The sequence below is a fragment of the Lepidochelys olivacea genome (genome assembly GCF_965140295.1).
Source record: "Lepidochelys olivacea isolate rLepOli2 genome assembly, chromosome: 9".
NCBI lineage: Eukaryota > Metazoa > Chordata > Testudines > Cheloniidae > Lepidochelys > Lepidochelys olivacea.
Genome location: NC_140419.1, coordinates 62242291 through 62258234, shown reverse-complemented (window position 1 = coordinate 62258234; position 15944 = coordinate 62242291). Strand labels below are relative to the sequence as shown.

The 15944-nt window shown below is 46.0% G+C and overlaps 1 protein-coding gene across 1 annotated transcript in view; it reads left to right on the top strand.

The window, feature by feature from the left end:
- Positions 1 to 15944, top strand: part of LOC311525744 (exocyst complex component 1-like) — a gene marked incomplete at its 3' end in the record, with an annotated part of 54798 nt that overhangs the window by 21154 nt on the left and 17700 nt on the right. Inside the window, exons 7-9 of the mRNA XM_084638084.1 lie at positions 1611 to 1720; positions 4538 to 4687; positions 6461 to 6554. Coding sequence (XP_084494210.1) covers positions 1611 to 1720; positions 4538 to 4687; positions 6461 to 6554 — 354 coding nt within the window. The remainder of the gene's footprint in view (positions 1 to 1610; positions 1721 to 4537; positions 4688 to 6460; positions 6555 to 15944) is intronic.

The window sequence follows — 15944 nt, the reverse complement described above, 5'->3', positions numbered from 1 at the left end:
AGCACAGCACTGTATTGTCCAACATTTGCATAGGCTCACTGAGTCACTGAGCCATCAGGTGCTCCTCTGAACCATGGCCTTCTGGATTTCCAGGGACTGTCCCAAACCCTTCACCTGCAGGTTGGCTGAGGCAAAGCTCTAAAACAGAAGGAAGCCCTGAATTCAAACACTCAACTGGAGCAAAATCCTGGAAGGAATGAGTATGAGATCCCAGACTCATTGTTCAAGTTACTTCACCTCCTCGGACCTCAGCATTCTCAGACATAAAACTGGCTACAGCGCAGGAACCTCCTGTGTTTGACCTGACCTTTCCACCACTCCCAGGCTTCACTTGACTTGTCTGTTCTCCTCCAGTCCCATCTGAAGTGCCATGCACTCATGGGACATTACTTCACTTTATTTTCTGATGTGAGGGATGCGTATCCTGCTTTCTTACTTCAACACAAACCCGTGTTAGACTGGAATCAAAACCTCAAACTTTTCTCTCTCCACCAAATTTCATCTCCCCACATCCTTAGTGAGCTCTGTTCTCAGTCATTTACTTGGGCTGCCAGTCAGTGGTATTCCACTCCTGACTGGCCTTGACCTGCCAGTTTGGGGTGTTGGGATCTTCAGTGGTATAGGGCTGATGCCCATGGAGAGCTGAATGTGGTTAGAGTGGTGGAGGTACATGTTAAGAACATAAGCACGGCCATACTGGGTCAGACCCATGGTCCACCTAACCCAGTATCCTGCCTTCTGACAGTGGATGGTACCAATGCTGGATGTTAGCTGGGGGAGCTACTTGTAAGGGGTAATGCTTTTCTAGGAGACATGCTGGAGGTTACTCTAAGACCTTCAGGATAAACCTCCAACAGACCTTACAAGCACACTCTGGTGTTGTCTGTCATCCTGAACTTGCTGTTTTCACAGCCAGGGAAAAGGTTGGGATTGCCAGGGCAGCCCTATCAGTGCATATTCGTGAAGAAAGAAATCAGAAGGAAATGGTTCTACTCCTCCAGGTCATAGAATTAGCCAGCCCCCTCTCTGTCTGTATATGTTATGGGGTAGGGGAAAGAATTGCTAAAGCAAGCTTAAGTTAAGCTTTAGCTCCCTTTTCCCTAAATAGATTGGAACAGTGTGCAGCCAGGAGCCATCTATATGCTGACTGCTTATCTGGTCTTATATTTAGGAAAAGAGCTAACAGAAGCTTGTTTTTAACACAGAACCAAGAGGCAGCCCAGTTGTATTTATACGAGTGTTGGGGAATTATTTGCTCCTTTAGAATAATACACTGTGGGTCTGATTTCAAAACCCCATGGGTGCAGTGATATGCTTCATTTGTGCAGGAAAGGGCAGTGAGCGCATCGTACAGAAACTGGATATTTGCACATGAAGACGGACTGCTAGCGGTGTACTGTGAATGCATATTTTTTTTAACTCAAGCTCTGTCCTTATTTTAGTGCTGCAGTGAATATTTCACTCCTTTTGGGTTTGGATGAGAGTATTTCTTCAAAACTGCACGTCTCTGAGACCTGTCATATTTGTCACTTTCATGACTGATGTGTCTTTGGGCACAGTGCTGTGTGTGCAGTCTCTCGTTATGTCAGCCTTCTCCTCCTTAACTCAAGGTTACCGGAAGCTGCAGGCCATAGCAGAACAGTTGATCATGTTTGAAACGCTGAAGCAGAACTTTGAAAACAGTTTCATCAGCCATATTACAAGCATCTTTGAACTGCAGGTAGGTTAACCCCAAGCTGGCTGTGGTATGTGTTAAACACTGAAAGGAATTACTGTTTTGGCAAAGCAATGTTGGAGGTATAGAAAGTGCTACCCTAAAAACAGGCACAGAAAGAGTTAAAAGACACCGGTGCCTTCCCCAGCTCTTTTTTACACACACCTAAACAAACCTTCTTTGGACTGAGTCTTTTACAGGGGGGCAGTGTTGCACATATTTACTGATCTGGAGAACTGTCCTCCCATGCCACTGTCTTGCCACAGTCAGATTTAAAAAAGGCTTAACCCTGAACGACACTTTTTTTAAAGAAGTGATTGTCCCTCCCCGATTTCCTATAGACATTAGAAACTTAGGTCCCAATTAGCTTGTAGGACTCTACGTTTACTGGAAACTAATGAAATGATAACATCACAAGAGGGAAGAGACTGAAAGCTGCGGCCAGGGGTATGCGCAGGAATTTAAATTTGACCCCTTTTGGAGAGACACATTCTGTGCCCACCCCCATCCCCACCCCCGAGGAGTTCGCTGGTCCCCACCACCCCAGCCCTGGCCGGAGCTCTCTGGGGCCAGAGAAGTTTTGTGCCCCAGGCCAATTATGGGGGGGCACGTGCCTCTGCTTGCCCCTCCTTGTGCATGCCCCTGGTTGCGGCAATTGAGAAAGGAAGGGATATTAATCAGCTTGTTTATAGCTTCGTTTTTGTCCACAACCATTTAACTTTGGAGGCTAATGAATGCTTCGGAGAAAGTATGTCTTTAAGTCTCCAATTACTTGCACCTTCATTTGAAGTGTGAGACTCCTGCTGTTGCTAGATTAAAAAATAAGCAGAAATCTCCTGTTTTGGCAGGGGCAGGGAAAGGAAAACAACACCTTTCTCGCTTTCTTTATATATGAAGAGGGGGGAGCACAAACCCAAATCCCTTCAAAAAGTCACCTTAAAACATCTACATTAGATTCGGGAGGGGATCTACTCGGCTGGGACTGGACAAAGCAGAGGTTTGTAAAGGAGAAGGGGTCAGTTCCAGGAGAGCATAGACATTCCGTTCAGGGCTTTCTCTCTGGAGTGGGACTCAAATTCCATTCCTAAGAGCACAGAAATCTGGGTCACGTTTCCTCCTTCTCATGCCTATTGAAAGACTAAAGTAGTCCTTGCCACATCATTATTGAATATTGTTTGTCAGAAACAGACTTGGGTCCTGATTCTGGTCTCACGCAGCTGTGACCATATTGAGATGAGACTCCATCAGGCCCATGCCTGGATACTATTGTCTGCAGAGAGTGGATTCTAAGTACTCTACTGCAGCGGCTCTCAACTTTTCCAGACTACCATATCCCTTTCAGGAGTCTAATTTGTCTTGCATACCCCAAGTTTCACCTCACTTAAAAACCACTTGCTTACAAAATCTGACACAAAAATACAAAAGTGTCACAGCATATTATTACTGAAAATTTTCTCCCTTTCTCATTTTCACTATATAATTATAAAATAAATTAAGAATATAAATATGGTACTTACATTTCAGTGTATAATATACAGAAGCAGTATAAACAAGTCACTGTCTGTATGAAATTTTAGTGTGTACTGACTTTGCTAGTGCTTTTTATGTAGCCTGTTGTAGGCAAACATCTAGGTGAGTTGATGTAACCCTGGAAGAGCTCTGTGTACTCCCAGGGGTGCACGTATCCTTGGTTGAGAACCACTGCTCTACTGTGCTGTTGGAAATAGCTGTGTTAACTATGGCTCACTGCGAAATGGCCCATATCTAGTTTTCTAGATTCTGAGTGTGACTAATCACACACATAACGCAAGGATTTATGCTTGGAGTCAATACTAAGGGTTATTTTATTGAATGACGTCTTGCTTTGCCAACGCCCTGTTTTCTCCCCTCCCTTTTAAACTTCCCTTTGGAAATGGTGAGGGCCAGAGATTGTAATTGCCCTTCAACTTCTCCTCCCCCAACTTGTCTCCCTAGCAGCCTGAGAGAATGCCTTGCAGTAGCCTGCACCATGCTATCCTGGGCCTGCAGTCAGGTCCACCTATCCAGATCCTTGTACCTGCGCAGATCTGATTGCGCAATGTGGGTCCTCATAAGTAGACGCTGAATTTAAGAGGAACAAACTTTTCTGTTTCTCCTGCTAAGATCCAGCGTCACAAATGGGGCTTCTCAGTTTAGTTTCCCACTGCAGATTGACCAGACATTCCCAGCTTATCACTTTGTTCAGCCCTGTTCCCCTACAACTGGATGCAACATAGGTCACATCTGCAGTACAGACTTCTACCGGCATAGCTACGTCGGTCAGTGGCGTGAAGAGGTGTGATCCCTCACCAACATAACTATGCCAGCAAAAGCCTCTAGTGTAGATGCAGCTATACTGGCTATACCAGAATAGCTTATTTCCTTGAGGGGTGGTGGTGATGGAATAAGCTATCCCGGGAATAGCCCAGCTTTGCACCAATAAGCTGCATCCACCCTGCTGTCATAGCATAGCTATACTGTTGAAGCAGTAAGTGTAGATACATGGCCGTAGTGGTTTTTAACATTGCTCTCCCAAGTAACTTATGGCTTCTCAAATGTTTTCAGAACCATAGGTTCTGGAAGTAGGGGCATGGCCGCGCCCCTTCTCTTAAAGCAGTTTCCATTATATTCAGGGTTTACAGCTTGGTTCAATGGCTCTCAGCACCCCCACTATACAAATTGTTCCAGCACCCCTGTTCAGAACTGGAGCTTCGCAAGCAATCCGGAAGAGATTCGTTTAAATTTGCCAAGTGCTGCATATGAATGATTTTATTGAGCTAGGCTTTGCTCTTTCTGTTGTTTCAGGGAAATGGTCAAGTTCCTACTCAAATGCAGCTGGCTAGCAAGCTAATTTCACCCACCCATGGCCCCTACCATGATGACCTGCTACCTTACACTCCACTTATGGCCTGGCTGAAGAATGCCAACCCGATCCTGTTCAATGATCTCCCAAAGGTACGGCCTCGCAGCTGAAATATCCAGTGCAACAATCAGCCATGGTGGGGTAACAATAAATAATCCTACATTATTCCACTTAAGTGGGATGTTTTTAATTGGGTTGGCAATCTAAGCTGTGGTCTTTTAATATAGACATGGCCATATAGAGATTAAATGAAGAAATAACCATGAAAATATCACTTTTATTCACAACAGTATTTTATGTAAAGTCTTTTGGGCTTTGGCTTAAAGCTATGCCCTGTTTTCTGAATGAGGACACTATTCAAGAATAGCCATCGTTATCTGAATTTCCCCAGCTGAGATCAGAGCCTCATGATGCCAGGCCATGGGCACATTCATAGTAACAGACAGACAATATCTACTTAGAGACACTTGTAGCATAAGTAGACAAGACAGGCAAAGGTAGCGTTATCCCCATTTTACAGTGAACTACCCAAATTTGCATAGGCATCTATGTTAGAGCCAGAGACTGAACCCAGATCGGAGTTCCAGCCCTGCAGCATAGCAATCATCAGAGTGGGATAAAAGAATGCCCGATGAGGTTTAATCCCTGAGAGTATCAAACACACAAGGGCCCCTCAGTATTCAATGAAGGCCAGTATCTACATCTGATCAGAAAGACAGCACCCCCTCATACCATGCTGGGGCATTCCTCCATTGCTCAGACTAAAAGAACAGTAGCACCTGCTAAATCACCAGCACAGCTCCCTGCTGCTCCCCTTTAGAGCAGTGATCCTCAGACTGAGGCTTGGGAGCCCCAAGTGGCTCTTCAATGTGTCTCCTGCGGCTCTTTGCAGCACATGGTATTAAAACACTGCGTGATTTCATTATTAACCAATCAGGATGCTTTTACTGTGTTATCAACCAGTTATAGAATGCTTGGTCAGTCATTTTGCTGTGAGAAGCATATATATAGGAATGAGTTTATTTTATTTATATTAAATGAAAACAATGAATTCACACTACAGTGGTTCTTTTGGGCAATGTTGATCGTTGACTTGGCTCCTGATTCACTGAGGTCTGAGTATCACTGCTTTCGAGGTTTCCCATCGAAGTACTGTCTGTCTCTGAGGCTACATAGCTTGTGAAAGCCAAGTGTGCAATTGGAAGGCAGATAGTCCTTCAGTGACAAGTGTGCTGCTTACCGTGGGACTGTCATGTTTGCCGAAAACAAGAGCCGGGAAGGATGCTTGAAGCTGTGCTTTCATGTTTAGGGGTAGAGCCACTGTTCCCTCTAAGCTGTGCGCGCGCACACAGATCCTAAACCCCGCACACACGGCAAAACATCGTGCACACAAAAATTTGCCCAGAAGCCCAACAATTTGCACAGAAGAAATTTTTTGCACACACAGCCTGTCAAAAATTAGAGGGGACATTGTAGCTCACCCTCATGGAAGACAAAGTCCAAGCCGATGCTATTGTCCACGGCACAGTGTGCTTGCTGTGGCATAGTCTGGGTGCCGGAGTCTTTGCGATTCAACAACCCTGCTCGCTGAAGCTAGCGAACGGCACGACTTTAGAACAGGCTTCAGTGCTGAGCAGCTGGGTTCTTCCCTTCCCAGGTTTTTATGAGCAGTTCCACAGCTCTCCCAAAGGCCTGCTCCAAAACCCATCGAGGTCCACAGGAATGTTTCCGCTGACTTCAGTAGGCTTTGTGTCAGGCACAGTGTAGAGACTGCTGAGAATGGCTCGCTAGTGATTGAGATGGGGAGCTGCACAGAGCCAGGAGAGAGACCCACTGGCATTTCCACCCATTCCTTCCTCTTCCAGGTCTATGCCTGGAATCTTAGCAGACTCTACAAGAGGGAAATCAAAGCTTTTTTCGAGCTGGCCAGAATGCTGTTGCTGGGAAAAACAAAGGAATGTAAGTGATTCAGTGCTGCGGGATGATGATTGATTTATAAGTGGGATACACAGAGGAATTGTATCCCCGCTCCCTTCCCCAAACTATCAGTTCCTTGAGTGGGTTTTCCCCTCTCGTCTGTGGGCCAAGTCCTCAGCTTGTGCAAACTGGCAAAGCTCCATTGCTTGTAGAGGAGTTATGCTGATTTACACCAGGTGGGCATTGTATCACCATTTGCTGCAGGTTTTATTCAGTACTGCTTAGTCACTTCTGAGCTTTTGGGTCTTTGTGGCTTCCCCTCAAGGAATTCACGGATAAATCTCTGCTGTGGGGAGGCATAGGCATTTCTGCAGGCATCAGAGAGCCGGAGATGCAATGCTGCCTGTTTGTATGGTAGTGCAGGTGAAGCCCAGAAACATTCTGTGATACTGGTTTTTCCCTGAAGTGTGCTAACGTTTGCCAACCCTGCAAACACAAATGTATGCATAACTTTACTTAGGTGAACAGTGCATTGACTTTAATACACAGCTGATCAAAAAACTACAGCGTCCATAAGGCATGGGAGAGCTCAGGCAGATGCAGAGATCAATATCAAAATGACTCCAAAACAAAGTGTTTCATTTAGATTTTCCCCAACAGAAAAGAGGGGGAAAAAAATCCAAGTCCACAATGTGTGGGGAGGAGTGGAAAGGAGCGTTGGGTGAAACCAAGAGTGTTGTGTCATAAATTGCTCCCTGCAATGGGAGGAAGTTGTTTGCACAGTGCTTCATATCGGTCTGATAGTTTCATGCTAAGCCATGCTGTTTCCCATTGCTGTCAGGGGCATGGATAGTAAGTAGTAATCTGCTGCGATGGAGCTAAAGTGGAATGAAAGGCACTTTCCATGGGTGTCAGATCTGTTGGTCTACATATATTTTACAAAATGCATGGAGGCATTAGGAAAAAACATTTCTCCCACAGCATGGTCTGAGGGTGGAGGAATAATTCGTTCCCGAGCCCCACTCCAGGTCCTTTGCACTGTTCTCACAATGATGGGCCAAAAAGCAGCCCCTCTATGGCTGGCAAAGAGCCGGTGTGGCCCCTTTCCAGCCTGCAGCCCCTGCTGTACAGGGAATTCCCCCAGGGGAAAAGTTAGGCATGGCTGGAATGCCCTGCATCCCAGCAATCCCTAAAGACCATAGCCAGTGGGGCTGGGAATGCTCTAAATTACACCAGGAGGTAAACTGGATCTAGGATCAGGTCACCGCAGTAGTTTTAAACTCCTCAGCTGTTCCTAGGGTCCTCTCCATTAACATCACTGATATGGGCCATGGGTAGGTGCTCGTCTTCCCAGTCATCATTTCCTCTCTGTCCCGTGGTCTGTGATGGTGTCTGTAGGGGCCAAACGGCAATAAGGACTGTCTAGTTATGTAAGAGCACGCTACCGAACGTGTGAACCAGCACTTCCTCCTTGATTTTCTCCATCTCTTGAGGGTTAGTGTTTACTGTAAAATATTCCACCTGTGTCCTTTTGCTCCTGATTAGTCAGTGTTGTATTCTTTGGATAGGATCATTAGTGTAGTCATGCTCTGGTGTGGCCGTCATCACCCAGAGACAAAGGGATAGAACAGTGGCTAAAACCACCAACACAATGGCTCTGCTAGTGGAACTCCCGCTGGATCAGCCTGCTGGACATCAGCCTACCCACGTATACCTTTGCTGGTCTCCTGTGGTGTGAAATCCCCACCTCCGGCTCCCTTGGGTGGGCAAATATCCCTTCTGAATGCAGGTGTGCTCCTGCTTTCCTCTCTATACATCCTTGGTTCCTGAGTCACGTTGGGGTTTTGGTTTTCTTCCCCAAAGCATCACTTCCAACTAATCCCCACTTTCCTTCTGCTGCAGTCACCGTCTCCTTTCCATATTTCCATTCCCTTTAAACAGCATCCATTTGACACTGGACTCATTTGGGAAGACTTGGCAGAACTACATTGTTCTTGGCTTTATTAGATCAGTCCCACCCTCTTGATTCCCTGCCACAAGTCCCAGCTGCAGGCAGCAACCCTCTACCCTGTCTTCCAAATCTGCGTCCATGGCACCTTCAGTCTACAAAACGTAACTGCCTGCACCTTGCCAGGTCTGTCTTGAATTGCAGGAATCTTTCCAGGCATTTCTTAGCAACACATGGCTTCAGTTATTTCACCTGCCATGGCTGCATCAGATTGGTTCCCCAAAGCTGAATGAATTCTTCCCACTTTATGCTCAGCTGAATAACCGTGTTTTGATCCCAAAGGCTTTGGCAAAGTGATTATGAAAAGCACTTGCGTGCGCAAATGCAGACAAGGTGGCTCACCCATGCAGCCTGTGTCTCAGAGCCTCCTCTCTCCTTGTGGTTACTGTTCTCTGTTAGCTCACAAGCTCCTCAGTGGCTCTCCTCCTCCTCCCATTGCTGGAGAGCTGTCCTCCTTATTCCACTGCACACCAGCGACTTGTCTCCTGTCGGGAGATCCTCACCCCTCTCCAATCCCAGAGCAGTGCATGGTGCACCACAGCCTCATAACCAGCAGAGGGCGGATTCTGGCACAGGCCCTGTGGAAGACTGCTGTAAGGGTGCTTTCCTCGGACACTCTCTCCAGTCCCACCTTAGAGGGGGTGTCCAGGGTGCAGCTGCATCATGCAACACACAGGAGATTCTGGGCAGCTCTTTGACCCATAGGGCACCCTAGGGGAGTTGCTGTAAATTAGCCCCCAAGGACTGTCTAAATTATTCCAGGAGTCTGCAGCCCCTGGAGGAACCCAGGATTAGCAAAACTCAAAGGTGGTTTAAAGCCACTTTAGCCCCCTCTCTCCCCAGACTGTAAGTTCTGTGCTGTGCCTCCTCGAGGAGCTGCACAGTATCTCACCCCAGTTCCCCATTGTCTCTTAGCATCCCCTCTCCCATGTAACGTACAAGAGGTGTACAAACTCTGCCAGATGATCTAACAAGGACCGGAGCTATTTCATGTGATCAGCAAAACTGGAAGGGGAAGTTGAGATTGTAGAGTTACTTGCTGAACTCAATATAGCTGTTTAAATTCATTTTTCGGGTTACATCAGTACAGCATGTTAGGCCTTATAGAATGAGGACTTTAACAATCTGACTAGAATTAATGTTTATAAATAGTCCAGTGTTGTTAGAGCACACTAGAGCACTGCCTTGCTGAATATACCCAGGTGAAAGGCACTGCCGAAATAGCTAAGATACACCCAGGCCAGATCCTGTAATGGGACCCCATGCAGACATAAGGGGCCATACAGATGAGGATCTTTCTATAGAATGGGGTCTATAGAATCATGAAGAGTAGCATTGTAAATGTACATGTAGAGCCACTTAAAAAAATTCAAAAAAATCTTTTATGACACACACTTTTTTTTCAGTTTTATGATAGAAAATTTTTGTATTGGTTTATTTTGTTAGGAGGAGGAGGAGGACGACATTCCCCATTTCTTATTTTTAATGTTTAACGAGGGGGAGTAAAAAAGGAAGCAGAAGTCCTTCTCTCCCTTCCCCCTGGCTTCCAGTTTTAACCCCCCCCCCCCATTTTTGGGAATGAAGGAGTAAGAAGGAGTGGTGAAATGAAATTTGTTCAGGTGTTTTGTTCCAGAACAGTGTTGAAAAGTGAAAACATTTCAATCACTGTGAAATGTTCCTGTGAAAAAGTGTCATTGCCCTGGAAAAACCATTTTTCAATGAAAAAGCTGTCAAAAAATTTCAACCAAGTCTATTTACATGAAACATTATGGGGGGAGGGAGGTGGTGGTGCTCCCCAACAGGACCAAGAATTGAGAGACACCTCACCCCTACCTGCCATTAGCATGAAGGCATGTTTGCCATGGATCAGCTCCCTGAAACCACCAGCCTATGGCAGCACAAGCGCTGCCTTCCAGGCCCCTGCAGACCTTGCTCTCTGAGTACAGCTTAGGGGTGGTGGGTGCACACCAACCCAAAGTATTCCGAGTGTTCCCTGCGCCATCCAGGACCTTAATCACTGAACAAACAGACTTATCAGGCTGGCTATTCCTAAAGGAACAGTACCCACCAGCTTGTAAGATTCAACGCAGAACCAGCACTTAAATGTATTTATAGTGAAAACAAGAACAAGTTTATCAAAGTAACAGAAAGTAAGAATATTGAAAAGGAGCACTTACATGTAAAACAAAATTATAAACACACTTTCCAGAGACTAAATTTAACTAGCAGGTTAACCTCCTGGCTAAAGAAGTTTTATCTCACCCAATGTTCTCGTTAGCATTTTTTTCAAGCAAATCTGGTTGAGACCCCACTTTCATGAATGCAGAGGTGCTGTCCTTTTTCTTCCTCAGTGAAGGGGGCCAGGCTGTCTTCTTTGTCTTCTAGAAATACACCCAGAGTTTGTCATCTTTACCTATGGACAGGTTAATGTCCCATCTCCCCATGGCTTGTTTGTTCCTGTAGCTTCCTTTCCTGTTGATTTCACATCTGTTTCTTTACATACGAAGTCAAATGTTAATAGGCATCCATTTTGTGTTAACTTACAATTCTTAATTTACTTTCCGGACAGAGAGAGAAATGTTTCTTGACTCCTGTCTGCAGGAACCGGTCTAAGGCATATCTGGTGACCTGCTTTTCAATTACATGCTTAAGAACATAATTTTCTGGAACAGATACATAACTCCTTACCTGTACCTGTACATACTTTTCACAATGATATTGATGACTAGTGAGACACCGGCTTTCAACTGAGACCTCATATGACACTCTTTGGTGAGCCAGCATGTACAATCCAGAATCAGGAGAGTCCTGTAACCCATCTGCACCCCCTTGTCAGTTGGTATTAAGGGGTTCTTGGGTCACAGGGTGAGCGTGCCAGACAGTGAACAGAAGCACCTGCCCACAACTGCTGGCAGATATCTAATGAGAGACAGGATAGAGGTATATAAAATAACGAACAGTATAGAGAAAGTCAGACACTCCTATTTACCCTCTCTCATAATACAAGAGCAAGGTGACATTCAATACAAATTGAAAGGCTACACATTTAGAAATCAGAACAGGAAGTCCATTTCAGACAATATGCAGTTATCTGTGGATCTCATTGCCTCAAGACATTATGGAGGCCAAGAAGTAAGCAGGGTTCAAGAAAGGCAGTGCTACTTATATGCAATATCTATAGTTACACTAGGAAGGATAAAAATTCATAGGGATTGTAGCAGGGATGCCCCTTCCTGGGGTGCCCTCCTATAGCCAGCTGCATCATGACCAGTGTGCCTGCCTCAGTTTCCCCTTCATTCACCCATAGAAAGGAATATAGTCTTTCAGTGTCCAATTCAAAGACCCACCTCTAGGCAGAGTTTATTTATGTACAGTAAGCTGCAGAACCCTCATGATAAAACCATTCTCCCCCAACCCCCAAAATACAACATGTGCAAATCACAGCAGATTTCCATGCCCTCCTCCAGGGGCATCATTTCCAGACCACCCACCCACGAGTCAGTTTGAAGTCTGTTCCCAGTTCTTTCACCCCTATTCCAGGCTTCCATTCTCCAGGCCATCCACCTGAGGGTCACCCAAGCTGCTTCTTTCCCATGACTCTGCTCACCCACGTCAGGTCTTCTGCAAGACAGCTCCCCACCGTGTTCCACTCCCCCAGTCCACTCTGCCTGTGGGTCCTACCTCTGCTCAGGAAATGTGCCTCCAGAGTCAACCCTCTTGTTTCTGGGTACAGCTTCCCACAGCCCTCCACTCAGGCCTGCAGCAAGGGGGCCTCCTAGCCTCTTCCCTCTTAAAGGGGAGTCAATGACAAGACTATAAAGGGACTCACACAGTAATGTACCCATGGGTGGAGAAAGTGTCTATCATGAAGGTTTCACACCTTCATCTGAAGCATCTGTTACTGACTACCATCAGAGATAGGCTGTTGGACTAGCTGTACTGTTGGTTTGATCTGGTGTGATATTCTTTTCAGAGTAGCAGCCGTGTTAGTCTGTCTTTGCAAAAAGAAAAGGAGTACTTGTGGCACCTTAGAGACTAACCAATTTATTTGAGCATAAGCTTTCGTAAGCTACAGCTCACTTCATCAGATGCATAAAGTGGAAAATACAGTGAGGAGATTTATATACACACAGACCATGAAAAAATACACATTGTAAGGAAAGTGATCACTTAAGATGAGCTATTACCAGCAGGAGAGTGGGGTGGGGGGAGAGAAAACCTTTTGAAGTGATAATCAAGGTGGGCCAATTCCAGCAAATTTCCAGGAGTTAACAAGAACGTCTGAGGAACAGTGGGGAGCGAAGGGGGGGGGGAAATAAACAAGGGGAAATAGTTTTACTTAGTATAATGACTCAACCACTCCCAGTCTCTATTCAAGCCTAAGTTAATTGTATCCAATTTGCAAATTAATTCCAATTCAGCAGTCTCTCGGAGTCTGTTTTCGACTTTTTTTTGTGGAAGAATAGTCACTTTTAGATCAGAAATTGAGTGACCAGAGAGATTGAAGTGTTCTCCGACTGGTTAATGAATGTTATAATTCTTGACATCTGATTTGTGTCCATTTATTCTTTTACGTAGAGACTGTCCAGTTTGACCAATGTACATGGCAGAGCGGCATTGCTGGCACATGATGGCATATATCACATTGGTAGATGTGCAGGTGAACGAGCCTCTGATAGTGTGGCTGATGTGAGTAGGCCCTATGATGGTGTCCCCTGAATAGATATGTGGGCACAGCTGGCAACAGGCTTTGTTGCAAGGATAGGTTCCTGGGTTAGTGGTTCTGTTATGTTGTGTGTGGTTACTGGTGAGTATTTGCTTCAGGTTGGGGGGCTGTCTGTAGGCAAGGACTGGCCTGTCTCCCAAGATTTGAGAGAGTGATGGGTCGTCCTTCAGGATAGGTTGTAGATCCTTGATGATGCTTTGGAGAGGTTTTAGTTGGGGGCTGAAGGTGATGGCTAGTGGCGTTCTGTTATTTTTTTTGTTGGGCCTGTCCTGTAGTAGGTGACTTCTGGGTACTCTTCTGGCTCTGTCAATCTATTTCTTCACTTCAGCAGGTGGGTACTGTAGTTGTAAGAATGCTTGATAGAGATCTTTTAAGTGTTTTTCTCTGTCTGAGGGGTTGTAGCAAATGCGGTTGTATCGTAGACCTTGGCTGTAGACAATGGATCGTGTGGTGTGGTCTGGGTGAAAGCTGGAGGCATGTAGGTAGGAATAGCGGTCAGTAGGTTTCCGGTATAGGGTGGTGCTTATGTGACCATCGTTTATTAGCACTGTAGTGTCCAGGAAGTGGATCTCTTGTGTGGACTGGTCCAGGCTGAGGTTGATGGTGGGATGGAAATTGTTGAAATCATGGTGGAATTCCTCAAGGGCTTCTTTTCCATGGGTCCAGATGATGAAGATGTCATCAATATAGCGCAAGTAGAGTAGGGGCATTAGGGGACGAGAGCTGAGGAAGCATTGTTCTAAGTCAGCCATAAAAATGTTGGCATACTGTGGGGCCATGCGGGTACCCATAGCAGTGCCGCTGATTTGAAGGTATACATTGTCCCCAAATGTGAAATAGTTATGGGTGAGGACAAAGTCACAAAGTTCAGCCACCAGGTTTGCCGTGACATTATCAAGGATAGTGTTCCTGATGGCTTGTAGTCCATCTGTGTGTGGAATGTTGGTGTAGAGGGCTTCTGCATCCATAGTGGCCAGGATGGTGTTTTCAGGAAGATCACCGATGGATTGTAGTTTCCTCAGGAAGTCATCTTGTGTTCCTTAGGGATTAGCATTGCCACGAGCTGGGTATCTAGAAGGCACTTTTTGGTCAAAACAGACACTGATGTTTAGGTGGGTGTGAGCCATAAAATTTATTGACACAAGATCGGTGTGAGCATGGTACTGAGGATCAGCAGAGCAATCGGTGAGGTGCAGGAGTCTCTCTGGACTGGAACCACAATAATATAGCATAGCACTAGTTGGTTTCTGCTGCACTGAGGTGTGGATCGAAAGCTTTACCCAGTCTCCACACACCTGCTCTGGGAATGGGTTAGGCAAACATAACACACCCATACACAAAATAGAACGTGTGTACTCCATATGCCTCTTACCTCCCCACTGGGCCGTCTGGGCTGCTGCAGAATGTTTTTAATTGTGAAGGGAAAAACCCTCAGTGGCTGTTATCCCAATGCAGTCAGCGAAGTCGCTGTGGCTTCCAGTGCAATCCCCCTTTTACAATTCCATGTGCTATGTACAAGCCAGCCACTGGTATACTATCAGGTTTCAGAGTAGCAGCCATGTTAGTCTGTATTCGCAAAAAGAAAAGGAGGACTTGTGGCACCTTAGAGACTAACCAATTTATTTGAGCATAAGCTTTCATGAGCTACAGTTCACTTCATCGGATGACTGTATTTTCCACTGAATGCATCCGATGAAGTGAGCTGTAGCTCACAAAAGCTTATGCTCAAATAAATTGGTTAGTCTCTAAGGTGCCACAAGTACTCCTTTTCTTTTTGGTATAATATCATCATCCCAATGCCTGGAGTTACTGTACATCCAAATTGACCTATGCCACATTTGAAACCTTCATTATTTGTATTCCAGTAGCATCCACAGGCCCCCCAAGTGAAATTGGAGCCCCATTGCACTAGGGTTATGGATACACATAGTAAGAGATGGTTCTTGCCCTAAACAGACAAGGCAGACAACGGGTATCATACAAGAATGGACTCACCATTGGCATATGCCCTCATGGCTGGGCTGTCCTCATCTAGCACCTCCTGCAGAGCATTGCTCCAGTCCTGCAGGTTCTACCTCTTCTCAGGTCTCAGCCCTCTGGTCAGGTCACTTATAGCCTCACCTCTTGCAGGGTATCAACATCCCAAATCAACAGTGTCCAGCACAAAGCTAGTCACTCATAAGAGCCTTCCTCCCCTCCTAGGCTCCTCTTCAATCCCACGCTTCTAGGAACCTGCTACCCTGAAAGGCTTGTCCTCAGCCCACCATGGGCTTAAGTTTTCAGTCTCTCTGGGTTCTGGCCAACTCCCACTTCCTCTTTGGGAACACTGACCCACAGCACTGCTTCCCCTAGAGCCTTGCTCCTGTTTGAGGGCCCACCACAGGCCTAGCTCCCTCTGTAACTTCCCCTAGTACCCTTTTCTCAGCAAGGAGGAACCCTAGGCCCCATCTCTTCTTTATCTCTTCCCTAAGCCTAGAGCCTCAATTCCAGTCTACCTCCAAGGCCATTTACCTGTGGGTTGGCCTTCTTTCAGACCCCCTCCAGGGATTGCTTTTACCCCTATTGCCCCCTGCAGCAGGATGCAAACTTCCTCCTGAAGCCATTTGTTACCTAGTGAGCACTCTCAGCCTTTTGTGCAAACCCTCTTTCAGCTGGGTCCCATCATTACTCAAGGCCACCTGATCCCACATCAGTTAGG